Source organism: Denticeps clupeoides, chromosome 20 (assembly GCF_900700375.1).
Source record: "Denticeps clupeoides chromosome 20, fDenClu1.1, whole genome shotgun sequence".
Taxonomy (NCBI): domain Eukaryota; kingdom Metazoa; phylum Chordata; class Actinopteri; order Clupeiformes; family Denticipitidae; genus Denticeps; species Denticeps clupeoides.
In genome coordinates, this window is record NC_041726.1 from 14,628,874 (window position 1) to 14,650,689 (window position 21,816).

Here is a 21,816-nt window from a genome sequence, read left to right on the forward strand (position 1 = left end):
TGTCCCTGAGCAAGACACTTAACCCTGAGTGTCTCCAGGGGGGGACTGTCCCTGAAACTCCTGATCGTAAGTCGCTCTGGATAAGGGCGTCTGATAAATGTAAATGTCTCAGAGTTGTGGTTCATTCTGACTGTAAATTCCCTAAAATGTTATGTCCTAATCTGATTTAATGTATTCTATAAACACGTGACAATGATTTTGTAATCCAAGTAAAGATGCAAATCAGCTGAAATGTGCTTAAACAAGCATGAGTGAATATTATAAACCAGGGACCATCCTTTTACTGCATACTTATAGGGAAAAGCAGGAATACCAAAAAATTTTATGTAGACAACAAGTCAACCATAAATGTAAACTTGCAAAAAAATTCATTCTAACAGTTTCACAATATTTCACAATTAAAATGTGTAAATGTGTTTACATCATGTGTAAATTCATATTTGCAAAACATCCCTTTTTTTAATTGCATGAAATTAATTTTTAACATTTTTTATTTTAACTTTTTGCACAGTACTACATTTAGACAGGTGTGAAAAATACTATCAACAATATAATATTTTTCCAATATATCACCCAACCCCTGACAATGTGAATATATTTAGGAAATTACAACCTAAACTATCTAAATAGAGATGGCTGACCAGAAATAGTCTGTCAGAAACCTAAACTGTACTTCGCACTGTACTTCCAAATCAGAAAGTGACAGAGTGGTAATATGGTCTAAGTTTCTATATAAATATGGCTCACTTAGTATATTTCTTCTTCTGCCTTATTTGAGACATGCCACTGCATTTCAATGCATCTGAGGTCAGAACGCTGACTTTGCTGTTTTGGAGTTTCTTCTCTCTGTCGACCCTATTTTGAATCACGGTCACGGCCCCAGTATAATGTGGTTCAGCATAACCGAGAACAGCCTGCTTTTCTTCTGTGGAGTTTACCAACACAACTGCACCAATGTTACAATGGAAGATGTAAAAATGCACATTGTTTTAAAATGAGACTAAAGACTGTAGACTTTAACATGTTATTTCTAGACCAACAAACTACGACAGCATGGTCTAAAATGAAGAAAAATGGTTTTGTGAGACAAGTGACAATAGGAATTATTTGACAGATGGGACGACAGGTCTGTACTTTGTCTCTGGCTCTCAAAGATAGGTGTGAATGTACAAAAGACAACATTCTCTCTAGTTCTAATATCTTTCACACAATTTGCTGTCATTTGCTGTCATCTCACTCCAAGCGGGCCACCTAGCCAGCTATCCAGTCAGTTGCTGGGGAAAAGAAATGTGACCCACCGTAAAAATATAATGAGCCTGAGCCACAGCGACTACTTAACCTTAACTTACCCCCGTCGGTGTGAAGGGAACATATACTGTTATTAGCTACTGGGACACCAAAACTGTGCCGCAGAGCATAAAAAGGGCTCAACGAGTTCGTTAATTTCCAAAGACAATGAAAAGTTGTGGCTATTAATGTCTTATTTTTAGCAACCATACAATGTATGAAAGATATAACTCCTGTTTCTGACAAGCAGTTAACCATTTGGTACAAAATGCCGTTTGGACAGTGGACAGTGTGAATAATAGCATTAACAATGAAACATCACATGCCCCCACACAAGCTAATTAAAGCATGCACATTATTATTAGCCTGTTTAAAATGCAGTCACACTCTGATTCAGTGGTGCACACTGGCCACCTGGTCTCTATCGTCTATCAAAAAGGAATATCTTGGATTTATAGGCTATAAAACTTTTTTGGTACATATTTACTAGAAATGCTAGAAATACTGCTGCTTTATGAAATATAGGTGACATGTCTTAAAAGACATTCTCAAGTAAAACTGCTCGTGAAGGCCAGCAGCAGCGGTTGTGTGAAGTTTTGTGTCAACTGGTGGAGGCGAGGCCAGCAGCGTTGCTACTGATACTCTTACAAACGATCATGGAAAAAAAAATCAATAAAAAAAAATCCAAGAGTGATTTTTACTATCAGTTACTGCCTGAGTATCATTGTTATTTTTTTTTTTTTTTTGTGAAGTGATTGTCATTATGATGTACAGCAAGCACAGCACACAGTGACACAACGCAATGTGTTCTCTGTATTTAACCATCACCCTTAGTGAGCAGTGGGCAGCCATGAAAGGCGCCCGGGAAGCCGTGTGTAAGGACGGTACTTTGCTCAGCGGCTTGGGATTCGAACCGGCAACCTTCACATTACGGTTCCGCTTCCTTACCCACTACGCCACAAGCTGGCTAGATGGCTGGATGCGAAACACAGACGGTCCTGAAACAGCAGGCGTTAAATGATTGGCCTGAAACATGGTATGGTGCAGCCGCTCTGCAAATGGATGCATCTCAGAATCGACATGTTGGGTGCTAATGGTGCTAATTTGATAGCATTGAGAGAGCCTGGTGAGCACAATACCCCTCACGTCTCGCCCATGCGATGGCTCGTCTCCTCCTCTGCCTGAGCGGCAGTCTGTGACATATTATCAGTGAAGTGGCAAATGGATCTTGACGAGGAGACATGGTTTAAAAGCTCGTTCTTCAAACACGTGGTGTTTTTCGGCACATTACATGGTAGACTACATGCAGGCCTGCTTTTTCAAAACTCTTGGACCATTTACGATTGCCTGGTCCTTTGTGATATTCCGAACAGCAACACACAATACAAATTGTGTGAAAATGCGATATTAGTGCAATAAATAGACTAAACCCTATAGACTTTAAGGATGTGGGCAGTTTATGAATGATGTACAATGGCAACGTGTGTGGGGTGAAACTAGGATGAATTTAGTCCATATGTGGCACATGATAACACCCGACACTCTAAACCTCTCATATAATGCAGACTTTTTTATTACTAAAATCAACGTGTTTGGCCAAACGACTGCATTGACTGAAGAAATATTTGCGTTTTATTTATTGACGTTTATTGCCTGAAAGCCTTTGCTTCCGATGCATCAGTTGCCAACTCAGCTGCATGTGGAAAGTTGTGGGAAGCGAGACAGGGAGGGAAAGGTTTTACAGAGTGCTAAAACTGCCACAATTCACCACTTAAGAGGGGTTTTCTAAAACAGTGGCGTAAAATACCTATTCTTCCAATAAAACATTGTATTATGTAGATATACAGCGATTTACTGTTTTAAAAAAACAAGTGAGATCCATTAAAAAACTCAGACAAAACTAAAGTCATTTAGCCATGTAGTGTTGTACTGATTTTTTCCCATTTGAACTGATTTGAACTTTAATTGATTCGTGAACTGTTAAACATTATTTTCTTGTATTTCTAATGTTAACATAATTTTCTTGGGTTTTTTTTTATTGTCACTGCATTTAAATAAAGGTTTTTGGCAGCAACAAATGAGCTGCACTTCCTATAGATGTGTAAAGCGATTACTTTTTATTACTACAGCGATTACACATTTTATTTTTCTAACTATCTGAAAAGCTGCAATAAATGGCATCAGAAGTTCAAACCCTTTATATAAGTGTTTGTGTGGTTTATATATGTTAATACAGTTATGATATGAATTCACGTAAAATAATCGAGATAATTGTGAAACGAGGATTATTTCTCTGAATACAATGGCACCACCAAAATCATTACCCCCCCCAGTAATTTGCTCCGGATAAGTGCGTCTGCTAAGAGCCATAAATGTAATGTAATGTAATGTGTTGCCAGATTGGATAGTTTCCTGCCACATAGGGTAGTTTTGAACTGTATTTTGCAAACGCAGAGTAAATGGTTATGGATGGAGTGAACAATAAATGGGCTGTTTTGAGGACACATTCAAATTCTTAGATAAAACAAGTACCCAGGCACATCAAAGAATTCCCCAAATACATCTAGCAAAAAGGCAGAGCTGCAAGACATGAGCAGAATGGAATACTCACAGATTGTCGGAAGGGTTGAGAGAGGGCAGAAGGAGGTGTTTCCATGCTTGCCTGCCTTGCAGTGGCAATGCTCTTCCTGTGTGCACAAGTGTGCTCTGAGCAGAGAAGAGGAGAGGAGAGGAGAAAAGGGGGGACCAAGCACATGTGAAATAGAAAAAGGAGAGAGCAGCAAAGAAGAATGAGAGCAGCTAACATCACTACCTGGAAAAAAAAACGGGTAAACCAACACATTTGAAGAGAACATGCAGAATAAAAATAGCAAAAACACCCCCCCCACCTCCTCTTAATTACTCTCATTCAAACTTAACAAGGACAGTACGAAATGAGAGGAGATAAGCAGTGGACTATCACCTACCAGCAACTCAGCGTTCCTTCCTGTCTTAGATCCCCTGTCCTTCTCAGACACATTTGGTCTCTAATAAGAAAACAGAGTCAACATCAACCCCTCATCATTCATCATTTGGCCTAATAACAGCAATAGTGCATTAGTGCATAGACAAAGAAAGTCAGACAGAAGCTAAGTCTCACAGATAATTGAAGCGAGATCATATCAATATGATGAACACTGATTTTGCAATTGATAAGGCCAAAACACATGCATGAATAACCCAATTTCCATGTATGATTTATTTCTATAAGTAGCGAAAAATTATTCTGTCCATGCTAATCAAAAACACTGTTTACCTACAAAGTAGTATTTTGTGACAAAAATCACTGAAAACATTGAGACCATATTTAGGCATATCATCCATAATTCAGGGGCATTTTCACATTGCATTCAAAGACCTAAAACAGTGGTGTGACAAGGCTGCAAAATTCTCCCAAACTATCCTGGCGTTCACTGTATGCCAGTGACAGCTGCCATTACAAATAGATTCCAGAGCTCAGAATGTCCCATTTAACAATGCTCTGGGGCTGCAGCCTTGGAAGGACACAATTTGTGAAATGGACCAATGTTAAAATGTTGTGCACATCCAATAACCAGTGTCACACATTCTGGGAACACATTAATAAAATGTTCAGACAACATTGGCCAATTAGGGCTAAAATGGCCCAAAGGGAACAGAACATTAGGGGAATACATTAGGGTAGACACTAGTTTTTTCAGCAATCACTCTAGACAAAATATAGTATCTGATCTGATGACCAAATTTTCTGGACATATTCATGTTCAACTTGGCATGCATGCTATTTCTTGAACAATAGAGCTATTGCTTTAAACCAATATGAGGATCAATATCTGTGCAGTTTACATTAAATAAATGTAAAAAAAAGGGCAAGGTTTTGTTCACTTAAATCTGCCTAAATATTGATCCAAGCCCTTTAGTTACTGATGTGACCAAATCAGCATACCAAGATTTGTTGTGCTGGTTTAATTTGGAATGACCCAGTTCTTGATAAAGTTTAGAGTTATTTTACTCCACAAAATATGTTTATTTTGCATAAAGAAAACAAAGCACTCTTAGTTCTTTTTTAATTTATGAAAGTTGGGGTTCCTGTCCCCTATCACTGGTGATGTAGCTGCTAAACATGCTGACTCAAGCCCAACCCAAAGATTAAATTTGAACAGTGGTGATGCACAAGATTATCTTCAGTTGGACACAGACTCCCAAACCCCCACTGCATCTGATATGAGCATCCCACTGAGCATGCCTAAGCCCCCATTATGGCCCACGCAACTGAAACAGCTTACGGAAACCAGAATGCCAAAATACTGCAGGGCACCTCAAAGCTAGAATACAAATAAAGAGCATACTGACTGAAGCCGGATCTGTAATTCTGGATTCCCAGCATCCAGTGTTTGGACTCCATTCAGCTGCAGAGTCCCTTTTTGGTTGCGCTCCATCACTCTTGGTAGCCTTGATTTGGTAGTGCTTGACTTAATTATGCAATCGATTGTGTTGCTTAGACTACTTTGCATTTAATACCACATAGCCAAAGCAACAAATAAATGTTCAGCAAAAGACACCACTGACCAATCACAGTTGTAGAAAAATGGAATCAGACAATACGAACATCAAATACAGCATTTCTACAAGATGTAAGGAGTACAACATTGCTACCGATCTTGGGATGACCTGTTATTACCTCTTCAACTTCACTCAGACAATACATCAATCATTATTCTATGGGACAAGATAGGTGGGCTCGGATTTCAGCATAGTATCAGAGGCCAATTTCAGAACGTCATGTGCTATAGAGAGCGGCACTTCATACACCACTCACTTCACCTGAAATGCATGCAGTCATGGTCAGTGGAGGAATGCGATATGGAACGATTAGTCATGCTTGCTTTTGTCTGTCAGTGGACGCAGTGCTGCAGTTGCTGAGCAAACTATATTAAATCTCGCTGCAACCACTGCATAAAAACACCCTCGTTTGCTGCACTTAGAGCGACACTACATTGGCAAATCAGCTAATCGAAGTTGTTCCAGACAAAAACGTCAAATAAGCGAATGCATGTAAATTAAGCACACACTCATCACACTTTTCTAATTATTAGTGCATTTTATATCAATCAAATTGTTAGAAAAATGTATTACTAACTAGGTGTGCTAGGTGAACCACTTCACTGCTCATCTGGAATTATTCTTTCTAATCTTGAAATCACCTTGAAGAGATTGGGGAACACAGACATTTTGGACTAATTAAAATGAAATAGCAAGTTTCAACTGGCAAGGATAATTTCCTCTTTTTGAAAAAAAGGTTCGATGGCCACTGGAATACATTTTAATTCTGCCTATTTTTGCTCTGGCTGTATTCCGAATAATCAGAGTAGCAGCTTTATTTGAAACAAAAGAACCCAGGCCATCAAGACCAAAATAGCTCTGTTTGTAACTGACGATGGGTTTTGACAAAATGTGCATGGGTTTGTGCAGGAGTTTCTCTGTCTCTTTTTTTAAAACCCATACTTCTGAATAAAGGATCTGTAAAAAAAAAAAAATGTGATTCTGGCCATTTCTGAGCTTGCACAGCATCTTTCATGCAAAGCCTTTGCATAGTCACCTGCCACGTGACTATGTAACTCTCTGTAACTGCTAGGAAGGACAAAAAAAATTTTGCTCCATTCTAAAATTTCCATGAAACATTGCAGACCAATACATAACCTGCTCGTGAATGAAAAGGTCAATTCCACTGTACAAAACTCATATAAAAGCTCTGTGGTTTATTAATCAAGGTCAGCATTTTCACAGGGCCTGAGTGTGGCTGTGTAAAGGCACCAGATGGAATTAGACTTTTGGATGAGGTCCATTGTAGAGAATTTGAAGACCAGTAGATGTCAGCGGAGATCCAACTGTTGAGCACCTTGAAACGCCCACGTCTGAATTCCATCCACTAATTCAGAACTTCTATTATTTTTTTTGTTAATTTATTACAATACATGTATTGTATTGTACTGAAATGCATTTATTTCTAATAAGGTGTAATTCCAACCATCAAAACACTGAAATGCACCGGTGGAAATGCTGCATCAATTTGTGTCTACGATGGTATTTTAACTGTTGTTTTGATGATACGAAAGCTGAAATGATCAAGCACGACAAAACAAGAATATTCATGTCAATGCTTTTCACTGTCTTGTATAAACTACAAGTGAATTGCAACAACTTTACAGTAAGAGGTGTGAACCTTCACTGGTCTTACAATTCGATTCGATTATGATTATCAATGCCTCGATTATCGGTGCATTACGAGGCATCCCATGCAATTTTCCTGCATTACTTCACTTTATGTTTTCAAATACGTCAGTGAGGTGAGAGTTAAGGTCTTGTTCACATGGACGTCTGAACCAGCCGTTTTTCTGGCATTCATCGCATCAAATGAGTTTTTCTGCTCACTGGAGCAAATCAAAGCTTCTACACAAGCGTAGCGTTCGGTCGGCTGTGTGTTCGGGTGGCATCAAATAACTGCTGTAACCATAATGTACAGGTCTGGGTTTAACATGAATGAAATGATAATCATGCTGGTTATGTTGTAACAAAAACCTCTGATGTGTCCCTATTCCATGGAGGCACATCCACAACGATCACATTTCGACATTCACTGACTTCCTATGAAATGATGTCAAATATATGCATGCTGTCACACAAAAACAAAAGGATGATAAAGACCATCGTCTCGGCGGGGTTCAACTTTATAATTTACATTTTACATTTACAGCATGTATCAGATGCCCTTATCCAGAGAGACTTACAACTCGTAGTTACAGGGACAGTACCCCCTGGAGACACTCAGGGTTAAGTGTCTTGCTCAGGGACACAATGGTAGTAAGTGGGATTTGAACCTGAGTCTTCTGGTTCATAGACGAGTGTGTTACCCACTAGGCTACTACCACCCTACCATAAGAAATTACTTTAAAGTATGGTCTTGTCATTGTTAATGTTAAAGTCAGCAACAACCAGAAATAACTTTTTTTTTTTAAATAAATTTATGCAATTTGTGGTCAGTAATGGCGATTGCTTGAAATAGCTAAAAAAAAAAAACTAGCAAACAATTTTAAGTCATTTTAACTGAGCTAATTTTAGATATATTGAATATATATTTTAGATATATATTTATGTATTCTGCTACAGCAAGTAAGATGTTTCTGAAAAGCAGGGGTTTTGTCTGGCAACCTCGAAGTTCCTGCGTAACAACACCCCCCCCGCCGATTAATCGAGTCTGGTCAGTGGGCTGGCAGGGCCGTCGGGTCTGTGTGACTCCGGAGTCCGGCAAGTGTTGGTGTAGTGTGCGCGAGTGCTGAATGAACGACTGAGTGTAACCTCTCCTTTTACCATTTCCACTTACAATTGCCCCAAGCAAGTTTGTTCGTCATTACGATAAACTGTTTTTTATTTAAGGACCTGCGTCTGGGTCCTCCCCTTCTTTGGTGATGTGACATCCTACTTGTGTTTCATATGCGCTCAGTTTTTTTCCCTTTTTTTTTATGTTTCAAGATGTCCTGTAGGCGGATGATGTCTGTACCCATTAACCCTTTCCCATCCAATAGTAAGAAACACTTACATACATACACTGAGCATTTTCCTCATGGCATTGACGTGTGATCAGATCATTTCAACTACTTCATTTCATTTACAGCATTTATCAGACGGCCTTACCCAGACTCAACACAACAACATAACAAAGGTAAGAAACGTATCAAGTGCAGTGTGCAATACTTCAGTAAGCCACATGAGACTCAGGATGTCCAACCTTGCTGCACTGAACTGTCCATACACTAGACTTTTGAAGATATGATGTTGCTGTCTATTACCAAGCTCTCAGAAGCAGATTTATAAGGCTTTGTAAGCCGTGAGGCTTATGGTGTCTCCATAAACCGTACTTGCTTTTTCCAACATTTCAGGCAGATACTTGAAATCCATTTTATTTTTTCCTAAATTCCGTTTTTTCCATTTGAATTTTTCAAAATTTTTTCTGTTATAAACACATTTATTCACCTAAAAACTATGTGATTATGGAGTGGGTTGTGAAAAAAAAACCCGCAATATGACAAATCACATTTAGTCATTGTTCAACATGGGCGTTTACTGTTCGCTTTTGTAAACTATTTACATGTAGATAATATGTGCATTTCATGCAAATAACTATTTCACAATATTACACATTCTTCCATTTGTAAAATAAAAGTGCTTCACGTTTGACCTCAATATAAAAAAACGTATCAAATAGACATTGTGGAGACCTGAAATACGAAAAAAAAAAAGCTGTGCCATCTTGCATAATGAATTGAAACCCTGATGATAAAATCACGTTCTAAATCAGCTGACTTGTTTGCATGACCAAGAGTTTGCTGGCCTGACTAGTTTGCTCTGTTTCTGAGTAATTGATTGTAAGTTGTTTTTCCCATTCATTAAAATAAAGTTTGAGTATTGTTCCACTCGAAACATAGCAATTTGAGTCGAATTCCATAATATTTGAATATGTTGCGTATGTGCGGAACCGATTGGCCAAGTGGTCCGGATTCGGCACTGGCCGCCTCTTCACCACCCCTGAAGGCACGTTTATGTTGCGTTGGTGTGCGAACCAGAAACATGTATGTGGTGGGGCTGCAGCGGCCAGAAACGCTAATTATACACAATTCCGCGTTTTATAGCGGATTCCGTGTTATTTGTTGGATTCTGCAATTACGTCCACGTTTTCCGCATTGCGGAAATCATCGGGCCCTAGATACTTGTCTGGATTGAGATCTGGAGAATTTGGAGGCCAACTGCTCCTCAAACCATCGCTTAACCATTGCAGTGTGGCATGGTAGATTCGCTTACTAAAAGAGAGCACTGGCACCAGGAAATACTGATTCCATGAAGGGGGTGGACATGGTCATCAACAACATCATGCCATAGTGCATCCCGGTGGCCCTCATGCATCACTGAGCCTTTGCTGCCCATGACACCATCACTAGATCATTGCTTTCCCTTCTTTGGACCACTTTGTGTAGGTCCTGACCACTGCAGAGGAGGAACATTCCACAAGAGCTGCATTTTTGGAGATCAAACCAATCAAACAATTTTTGACATTCGAGCCCGTCAGGAATCGGGCCTGAAGGCGCACATGCGGACATTCTAGCAAAGGGCTTGAGGTAGGGGACCTGGGGTGTGGACGCAGATGGTGTGTGCTTGGTGGGTTTGCTGAAGTCGAAGGACCGCACAATGGCAGTGGTGAAGCACCGCGGTGTAGGGCAGGTGAGGGCAAATACAGGAATCGAAAGTCAAGAAACAGACAGAGAGTTTGAAGCAAGGTCAGTCAGAAGAATAAGCTGGCAACAACAAAGGGTAAAACCGCGATGCTGGGCGGTTACACTCTGCGGTGACCTCGCTCGTGTCTGCGCCCCCTGTTGGTCGGGAGGGCCGACCGGGGACTGTGACCGAGAGCCCATCACACCACCACATCAGCTTCAAGGATGTCACTTTAACAAGATAATCAACATTATTCACGTAACCAGTCATAATGCCATAATGTCATGGATGATCAGCATATATACTTATAAAGGATTTTACACAATTGAATTAAAATTTTAAGATATTTAGCTTGTATTTTCTATATTTTCACCAAGATGACGAATTGCGCAGAGGGTGTGGGGAGATTACATCAACACTGTATATGTAAATTACTCATAAACTAACAGCGGGGCAGAGCACTTCTTCTTTTAGGGGATTAATGTGGTGGCGCGCGGTCCCAAATTACCGCCGAGCAGCCTGACAGGAGCTGGATTCCGTGTGGTATTCCCATCCCCCACGGCCGCAAGTAACCGAATCAGAGGGTGCTAATTTGGCCACCGCTTGAAGAAACACTGAAGCCTTTCAGAGCCTTGCGCCTGTTCTGCTCCGCACGGAAGAAAGCGCTTCAAAAGACAGTGGCTATATTCGAACGCAGCTTGAGGACTTCCAACAGAAAAAAATAAAGCATCTTCTGTTCTGTTTTGTAGCATGCCATCTTACCGTTTTGGAGGAATCACAAATGTACATCAATCTGGGCTTTACACACACACACACACACACACACACACACACTAATCTGAAATGCTCCACCTACTGTGACTGGTGCTGTTTTTCACCTCATGGAATGGTATTATTGCACAAATTCAATAACGTTTTTTTCATATTTGCAAAATTACGCTGACTTTTTAACTACTTTTTAACTAAGTCAACTGTTTGCATGTCCAAGAGTGGCTCTTCCTGTCAGTTGCACTGCTTCAGTTGTCGTCTCTTGCACCATGTGTAGGGTTGTTGCGTGTTGCACCATGATACTGTGAGGACTACTTAATAAATACATGGGGATGTGGCTCAGCGGTAGAGTGCCTGTTTTGAATGTATGGGGTCTTGGGTTCAATCCCCAACATTTCTATTGTCATGCCTGTTTAGTAAAACAGTCTCTTAATATGTAGGGTGGAAGAATCTTAGTGAGTGGACCACAAAGTCCCAGGTTCAAACCTCACTTACTACCATCGTGTCCCTGAGCAAGACACTTATCCCTGAGTGTCTCCAGGTGGACTGTCCAGTAACTACTGACTATAAGTCGCTCTGGATAAGGGAGTCTGATAAATGCCATAACTGTAAATAACTTATATGACTACTTCTCTTCATTGAATACATTCAAACCGCAAAATCAGAAGAGCTGTAATTAAAACCACTGCTAACTCATTTTTCAGTCCCAGACATAATGTCCCAGGGCATAATGAATGAAAACATTTTAATGCTTAGACATGGAATTTGGTGGGCTGCTGACACTGCAGTTCCTGGTGCTATCCACAAAGTTTCACCGTCAAAGCATCATGGCGAAGCAAAAGGGTTGCACTTTGTTGCTTATGGGATGCTTGGGCATAACCCCTTATTGCACCTTAATTGACTGCTGTTGTGGTGTAGCCTGGTCACGTACTAACAAGATGTGACATTGTGTGAGCAGAGCATCTACGGTGACAGCAGGAGAGGCGCTCATCTTCTATAAAATGTAGGTCGACCACCAAGTGACAAGCATTTACAACATGCGGCACGGCTTGAAAAATGTTTGCATTACCAAAATAATCTAATTCTGAAAATGATTCCCATTTATGCTACAAATTATAAATTACTGGAATGCTTTTAATTGAGATATTCATTTCAGCTCTTTAGGTGTACATTATTGTCTTCATGCAGCACCAATAAAGTACGAATAAAATACCACACCACTGACAATTGAACAGTTTTTCGTCAGTCAATCACTGATGGACAAAGTGCTTTAAACGATATGAGTGCAGAATGGAGCATTGCTTTTTACCTTCTGCCATTCCGTATACGCTGTTCAGCATGGCTGCAAATCTTACAAAGGGGGTTTTTCCATCCCTTATGAACCTCAGGAATCAGAATAATGGGGCAACTCCTCTTCATTCTTCATTGTTCTACCTTATTTTATTCATGGAGCAGCAACACAGAATAAACACGGAATACGTGGAATGGGAATCTGGAATCAAATGAAATGTTTTGGCAGATACGAAGTGAGGGGCAGCCACAACACAGCGCTTTCCACTGATTCCAGCAGAATTCATCTGAAGGTCAACGGGTTATTCTGTCTCGAGCACACATAATAACACTTCTGCGGAAAGGCCTTTTGGTCCAATGCATATTCCTAATGCTGTCCGCAATGCTTGTGCTAAGCAATCTTTACGAAATGTTTTTCCCATGTACCCTCGTTTCTGCCCTGTTTCTCACTTTCACATCCGCTCTCACAATTTATCACTCTTTCTGTCTTTTAGATATATTACATATTTGTAATAGTTCCAGTTCCAAATCAATGTTAAAATCAGGATGAAATCAAAATTGTGGTTTAAATGTAAAAATAATTGTGATTTCATATAGTGGATATCTCTGCGGTAGGCCGGGAAATAATAAAATTTATATTGCCAACCGTTTATACCACGCAGCCCTGCCTTTAATGCCTTTAATATTTTGTTAGGCTGAGGATTGTTTCCTGCTTGTGCTAAAATGTGCCTTTATGCAATATTTTCCTAACTCCATTTCAAAATGAAAGAAATTCTCAACAAAATGTCAAAACAGCTCACAAGGGTCTCTCCAGCGGAGAAGCAAATGCGCTTTTAAAGGTCCAAGTGCTGATTGCATACTTAATCACTTGCTTCCCAGTAGATGCAGATAAATCAGTGCATTTGCCATACGAGATTCAAACTGTTTGTATGATGCATCATTAAAAAGCATTCACAAAAAAATGCACAAAAAAATTATTATTAATATAAATCATGCTTCCGAGGAAGCATGCAGTGTTCTGTGCTCCAGTTCTCCCTGCATCTCTGTGAATTCCATATCTTTGTTTGGTCTCCATGGCAACATCTCTGCCAGTTTCCATTTAAGTTGCAGAAGATATTGCACAAAGAACCCTTACCACATATTCTGAAACCCCGGTCACAAAATTCTAATAAATAAAGTGCGGTAGCAAAATTAGCATGCATACATGCACTGCACACAAAAAATGCTTTTGTTAAATGTGTGCTACATGCTTATGAAGCAATGCACATGCAAGCATTTTTCCTGCCATGGCATGCTTAAAGACAGTACCCCCCCCCAAAAGACCACCCGGCAAAGATCACCTTTTTTTTCCAAACGTCTCATTAAAAGGAATTAAAAATGTTCTCACTGTGCTAAACTGTACCCTAATGTGCATGCTCAGTCCTCTATTCCGAATGTAAATGTGATGTCAAGCTGAAGTATGTGTGGGTGGGAAGAGCTACAGCTTCCAGCTATTGATTTAACAGAGGACGAGAGAAAAACAGATAGATAGAGAAAAGAAGAAGGGGGGCTGGATGTAGGTGTATCAGAAGTTTACAACAGATGTAGGTTTTGGATATTTGTGGGGGGGGGGGGGGGGTTTACTGCCATTTTAAAGCATCAGAATGCAAAGGTGTCAACATTGTCCAATCACAGCACAGCATATTTCTTACAACTGAGGTCATTACATAATACCACAGACATACAGTGTGGACCAGATAATGGATTTTCTGTTTGACGCGCTTGATCCCGTGTCATTACTCCATCCTGCTTGTGTGTTCTGATGCTCCAAAGGTTCTTGTATTAAGAGCAAAGAATAAACCACAAAGCAGTCTGTGCACGCTTCAAATGTAGTCATAACACGATTATATGACACTCATTTTATTGTGCATATCAGTGTAGTAACCTGTGTGCTTATTTAACAGGCTACAGTCAAGTTATATAGCTAGCTTGTGGTTCTTATGAATTGGCATTTTCTGCAAAACTGCCAGTTTCAGATTGTATTTTCTTGCTCACATTTCAAATTCTACATGACAAATATCATGCTATCTATCAAGGAACAGATATTACAGTCTGTGTACAGTATCACAGTCAAGGCAAATAAGAAATCAATTTGATCGAGAACTTTTCTGTACTGTACTGTATCAGATGTAGTGCATGTTCGTGCAACCATGGTCCTATCAAATCTATAGTATAGTGTAGAGAAATGTATCTAATAATCGTTGCATCATGATGCAGATGTGCACGATTCTGCATCAATGCAATGCAGAACGTAATCGATTATATCATAATTACATAGATTTTCTGGCGGCGGTATAAAAATTCTAGTCACAAAGTAGTGCTGGTTGTGACAGTGGCTGCCTGATGTGAGTACAACGTTGCTCCGGGTAGGAGTAACTCTCATTTCACTGATGTATTAAAAGCATAATGTGAATTAATGTCGTAAAAATTCATGGGATGCATCGAGATATCGAATCGAAATCCCTGACATAATAATCGTAATCGCCAGTGAACGAACACACCACTATAGAGCACATCTTTAATTTGATATAAGCGAATACCTGGTTTATTTACTTATATTTGCCTATTGAACTACAGGTGTGCACGTCAACCTGAACTTCATGCACTAGATGCGTTTGGTGTGGGAAAGTCTCATGTGACAGAAATCCATCCCAGCAATGGAAAAAATGTATCCATGGAACTAAATGTTTGTTTGTCTGAATCCGTGTTCCCAACAGCGCATCAAAATGTTCCCAAAATTAAATAACTTAATGAAATGCCAGAACAGAATGCCGATCAAACTAAATTGAAAGGTCCCTTTCATGAACATTTTACTTTGTGAGATTATTTAACATTAATACGAGTTTCTCATATTAATACGAGCCTGTATGTTGTCCTGCAGCAGTTAGAAATGGCGATAGGTGTAAAGAGTGCTTTGGTCGTTCTGCTTCACCGGTCAGAGAGCGGCAGTTCAGACGGTCGGATCTGGAATTTGTCCCCTTAAGACGTCATAAGGGGAAGGGTTACCTCCCGTTTCTCATGCTTTTTCCACCCAGAAAATTTCACACCCCTCCCCTAAAACATTATCTCCTCCGACCGTCACGGCTTGAAAACGTTGCTGTTGCTCGGTGCAAATGTAATTTTTTTTGTTCCATCACGCAAGACCCAGTGGGTTCGTTTTATTTTTTCTGAAAAAATCCGATACGGCTTCTTGTCCGCAAATGCCCCCTCAACTGGGGCAGTGGTGGCCTGGCGGGTAAGGAAACGGACCCGTAATCAGAATCCTGATCCGCCAAGGTGCCACTGAGCAAAGCACCGTCCCGCCTGTCATGGCTGCCCACTGCTCACCAAGGGTGATGGGTAAAAGCAGAGGACACATTTTTGTTGTGTCACTGTGTGCGGTGCTGCAGTGTATCACAATGACAACCACTTCACTTTCACTTAACTTCTATAGGCGTCTCTCCTCCTCATTACCATGTAAATACACACAATGAAACGGGGGAGATCTCATTGTGGGACTGGATCAAAGAAGCTGTAATTCAGCACCAAGGCTGAATTTTAGCAGGTTTATGTCAGGGGACCTATAACTAGATTAAACATCTACAAACGAATAGTTCAATATCCTCTTTATGATAATTTTTATTATCTCAACGTTATCGCAACAACATTCTCAAATGTCTTTTTCCCTCACTGGTTGTCCACTGACCAATTAACAACTTTTTAGAGTAAGTCTGACTGAAGGGCCTGGCGCAAATACAAAAAAATGACATAAACCAACCACAGCTTTCAATGCCACACATCATTTACCCACGGCATGATTTACTTTACAATTTCAAATGAAGAGCTTCCCAAAATCCAATGTAAAAATCCTTCCCTTTAATTCAATTAAGCGATAAAACAAAATGAGTCCCCATCATGACAGGTTAACCCTGCCTGGCAAAAGCATTTTGAGAAAGCTTACCAAGAGTTGATGAAGGGGGTATTTCATTTAAGCACAGGGTTACCACAGCAATATGATTATTGATAATTATGAATCTCAGCAGTTCTCTTAGAGCGACTACACTGACATATTTACACCGAAAACAGGCACATAACGTGACTACATATCCAGGGCTCTTAAACAGAACTTTAATTATGATTTTCACATTTACTCAAATAAGTGGTAGACTTCGCAAATGTGTTATATTTCTGTTTAAATTAAATTAAATTACTTTTGCAACATTAATTATTCACGTAATGTTCTTAAGCATATATTTGTAATCATAATGGTGGAAATGGGCTTCACTTCACACGTAAATCACAATGTCCACAACTGAGCAGACATTCCATGTGGTAAATTCAGCAAAATGGACAGGTTCAGAGGTTCTTAGCAATTCGTATTGAGAATGAGATGGTTTTATAAACTAGAAAAACACCAAATCTGCATATTCTCAGCAGCAGCAGAAGTAGCAGAATGCACAAGTTGTTCTCAACCCAGTTCCCATGTTTGAACAAAGTCCCCAATATTTGAACAGAACAGTCTGCCTGTCAGATAGCTACCAAATACATTTACCGATGATGTGGGGAAACAGTGGGAACGTGGCAATTATTTGATCATGGCCTCCTTGCCAGTCCTGCTATTAGCTTGTGCTTTTAAAAGCTCTTGGCAAAGGCTACCAATGAAAAAAAAATCATCTAATGGGTGCAATTTTGATTACTTGTATCAGTGTGAATTGCGCAATGATTTTTGTGCTTGATCTAAAAGGCCGTGGGCAATTTCGAATTCATACCAGTGCCATTGTCACATTTGTCATACTGATACTGAATAAAACGCTGCATCGATATTACACAACATGTTCAGCTGTATGAATAGTGTGACAGGGCGCACTGTGGTGATTTATGTGAATATTCAACGGCTCGTGGCCAGTGACCTCTCACCTTCAGAAAAAGTTTAGTTCCAGTTGATTTGGAATGGTGTGATCGCCTGTGGCCCGATACTCGGGCGGAGGCATCGGCTGAAAGAGGTACGTTCCCCCCGTGAGTCGTGTTAAATTGTGCGACCAGTGTCAGCATGTAACACTTCCGCGTGCGGTACAGGTCAGCCCGTGTCTGGAGCTGCAATACTACCCGCTTTTCTACCCCGCCGGCCTCTTCAGTCTCCTCTTCGTTTACCGCGCGTCTGAATGTTACCGTAGCTCTCCCCGAGAGACTACGCCCACCCGCTGCCTCATTATGATACAGTAAGGGGAGAATTGGATTCTCAGGACGTATCACTTATACCCGCTCACGGCGTTCTGATGACTATGTAGTGCTGAAAAGGGCAATTCAGCCTTAAAATAAATGTAAAAAACAATTTGTTATGCAGTCATTAGCAGCACTAAGAAAAAATTTGTATTGAATATGGTTAAGCATATAATGAATATGCAGAGCTTAGTTGCATTAATTAATGTGTCACTTGGATGTCATTGCTTCAGCTAACATCCAATCGTGTAAGCAATCAGCATCCTTACACAATTCTCCTATTTTAGTAGAAAATCAATACAATGAGACAGTTAATATTTAAGGGGACGCAAGAGACACCAACTGAAGTAAAATTAAATGGAATACTGTTGAATAGATTGGTCCTCTTGATAATTAATACAAAATGCTGTTAGTCATTTTATGCTCATGGCATCAAATAAAGAATAATATTTATTCTATAATTAAGGCATTTTTAAGGCAAATACGTTATTAATGTGGATATTTGATGTAATCGAGAGTGTTTTTCACATGTAGTACATTTAGGAATCTAACATTGGCAGGTTTTTTTTAAATAACTTCTCCTTTATAATGTTTATCAGATGCTTGTAATACAGGATGGGAACATTTTGCTTCTTTGTTAATACAAGTAAAAAAAAAAAACATAAAATGGTCCTTTAGTACTAAATAAACTCCATCAATGGTTCAGTGTGCAAAAGCTCCACATTTTCCACAGTTTGCGAATGTCTAAATTAGGGCTGGCCGTTAAATTTGATATACTTTACAATATCAAATGATTCAAATTTTTTTTTATAGATTTTTGAGGTGCCACTGAGCAAAGTAGCTTCCCACTATCAGTTTTCAAAGTTATCACTGCATTCCTCGAAAAGTTTCTCCCCCTTTCTCTCGCTCTCTCTCATTCCATCATGTTCGCACTTCTCTCAAGTGCGCGATGCCCACGGTACTGTCTCGTGCACATGCTCTTGGTTGCTTGCTGTATTTGATTCAATTTGCGGGCATCAGGGAGATCCCCAAAAAATGTCCAGTCAAAAAATATTCTAATCTCATCGTGATCATGAAAAATGCACAAAGCTGATCCCCGAGAGTGAGCTCAATTTGATTGCGATCGTTGATCAAGATCGTATAATCGCCCAGCCCTAGTCTCAATTAAATCAATTGTGGAGGTATCATTCTCTCAGATGGATTAAAAAATAAAAATCTCCAAAAAATTGGATCCCCAAATGTGTCTTTAAATGCCAGAACTGTCATGGACTTGCACTAGTGCACACACAGGAGGTTTTACTCGTTAAAAATAAGACATGTGAGAGAATGAACTGAATGATTTGGTTGGTGAATTTCATCAGGTTTTCAGGAAAGTCAGTAACTTGGTTGCTGGTTGACCTTTAGGCAAACTGAGTAATCTAATAACTTTCCACCGAACAAATCCCTCGTGGTTTCGAACAGTTTAGACCCTTTCAGAAAGTCTCGGTGACTGATGTTTTTTATACAGAAAACTGTTTTATGAATTAAATCTTGTTTTTCTGTTTTAGTGTAATGGAAACTGATGTAACAGTTGTGATGTGCTGATTCGACACCCTTTTTGTTCTATATTAGGAGAAAGTTGGATTGACATTAGAAGCATTAGAATAGATGAGCTGAGTGAAGCCATCCTGCATCAGCTCTTGGGTTGGTCCAACATTCAACCTTCTAGATGTGCTTATTCGCACATCTAGATTATGGCTAATATCTATTTAATAGAGAGCCACCTTAGTAAACTGTGTGATTCAGATTTTTTTAACTTTTTCCAGTAAATGTCTCACTATTGCTAACTTTGACCGAATCCTCCGAGTATCGTGCACAATAGAATTAAAGATGGACGCGTTTGCATGAGCACATTTCCATCAGACAAGACGGTGGGATGTATTGGAAATACAACTGCTGATGATCGGCCTGACCCTTATCGCAGTACATCTCCGACGTTCACTCCCCCAACATACTTCAAGTTGTCTCCTGCGTACGATGTAAATCCCTGATCTGTGACGCTCATTTAGCATCAGTCTAGAAGAGAGATTTTTTTTTTTTTTGCAAACTGTAACCATCTCCTAGGGAACACGATGTGTGGGAGGAATATGCTACTTCTCTCAGCTTCCCTCACAACTCTGTAGACTGCCCATAATAGACGGGGTTCAACCGAACCACTCTCGCATCCAACCAGCACGATTCCTTTGCAAGAGATCCCAGCAAGGACAAGGGCGTGAGCCCAGACTCCAGCAATGCATCAGCAGGTTGTGCAAACTGGACGTCATTTCAGATCATTTCAATCATTCAAACATCTTCCACTTACCTAACGGTGCAGCAGAATTCTTCTTTTTTTTTAAATGAAAGAAACTTTGGTGAGCGAGCCTTCAGTTTCTCCAGTCTTCAGCTCTCAGTTTGCGAGATTTCCATTTTCTCTCTGCAGTTCATTCTTCGAGTGCATCAGTGGCTCCTTTTGCACATTCTCTCCTTAAAAGAAATGCGAGAGCTGCACAGGTCGTCAAACGTGTCTATTCCTCAGTTGCAAATGAAACCCCCCAAAAAAAGGTGAATATGCTTCCAGGCAAGATTTTTTCCCCCAATGCAAATCGATCGAAAATCGTCGCGTTACATAATTTGCTTGAGAATAACTTGATTAGTTGGGGATGTCATATCGTATGAATTCACTGGGACTGATCAGCCGGGTCGCTTTACTATATAACTACTGTTACTGATCTCCATTTAACACAAACGAAGCATTATTGCGATGCATTTATTCGATCATGTTAAAGAAAACGAGCGAAGAAGAAATAGATTCGGCGTCCCGAACGCGCATGCGCCGCAGAAACACGCCCGCTCACCGTAACTCGGACGCTCCGCCACAGGGCAGCGTTTCCACGCGTCCCCCCCAAAACACGATGTCGACGCGCGTCGGGCAAGTTAATAAGGCGAGCGCATCCGTCCGCCCGCCCCGGCGCTCCATGCTTTCCGGAGAGGGGCTTCTCCCGCGAACCCGCGTCCTCCGCCCGACCCGCGGCGCTGGCTTGCCCTGTCTCCCCCGTAAGCGCCCGACAGCTGGCCGGGGCTGAAATGTCTCATGCTTTGCTGGTTTGATCGGCGCGTCTCTGCAGCCACGAACGGGGCTATATTTCGCCTCGCTTCACAATATTCCGCAATTCGAGTAAATTGTGCCGTGTTGCCAGATCCGAGGGATTTATTCCAGCCGCCAAACTGTCGGAGAGCCGAGCAAGCCGGGCGCACAGAGCCGCCCCGAACGTCCGAGCGACTGCAAGGCTGCGTGGGTTGCCGCCCACGTCCTTAACGCGAAATCAATTAGAAAAAACACGAACCCGCCCGAAATGGCAACGCTCGCGCCCGTCGAACGGAACGATCGGAGTCGATCCGCTGTCGGGATGAAAGACAGAACCCGTCCTGCAGACCCCCCCTCCTGCAGTCCATCTACGCCGAGGGCGCCGAATCCGAGCGAAAACGCATCCTCTTCACGTCCACTCGCGTCCCGCTTCCCCCCAAAACGGCGCAGATCCAGCCCGCTGCGTCGGCGAAATATTGCAGGAAGATTTGTGGTGAGAATATGGTGCCTCAGAAAACGATTCCCCCACCCCCGTGCTCCTGGGTTTTACCTCTGCAATTCTTCATCCTCTTCATAATGGATAAATCCTACCACTACCACTGCTGCTACTGCTACTATTACTCAGAAGAAGAAGATTCATAATAGTTATTGATTATCAAAATCATTCAAACGCAGTGCAACTTGGCATACGGTTGCTTAAAATTTGAGAATACTTTCAGAATACATCTTCTTCTGAAGAAAAAAAGATTAATATTAGTTATTGTTATTAATGATCATGATCATCAAAATCATAAAAATGCAGTACAACATTGCATACGGTTGCTTAAAATATGAGAATACTTTCA

The 21,816-nt window shown here is 40.7% G+C and overlaps 1 protein-coding gene across 4 annotated transcripts in view; it reads right to left on the minus strand.

Annotated features, from left to right (window-relative positions):
* Positions 1–21,572, minus strand: part of syngap1a (synaptic Ras GTPase activating protein 1a) — a 49,986-nt gene extending 28,414 nt beyond the window's left edge. Inside the window, exons 1-4 of one of the 4 annotated variants that reach the window (XM_028964566.1) lie at positions 21,522–21,572; positions 20,210–20,370; positions 4,254–4,313; positions 3,899–3,993 (exon numbers count right to left, since the gene is read on the minus strand). In XM_028964566.1, the coding sequence (XP_028820399.1) occupies positions 3,899–3,943 (45 nt within the window). In that variant the 5' untranslated portion in view covers positions 3,944–3,993; positions 4,254–4,313; positions 20,210–20,370; positions 21,522–21,572. Of the gene's footprint in view, positions 1–3,898; positions 3,994–4,253; positions 4,314–20,209; positions 21,461–21,521 lie in introns of those variants that run through there. The other 3 variants (XM_028964565.1, XM_028964567.1, XM_028964568.1) reach the window with 3 other exon arrangements.
* Positions 21,573–21,816: the final 244 nt, after the last annotated feature.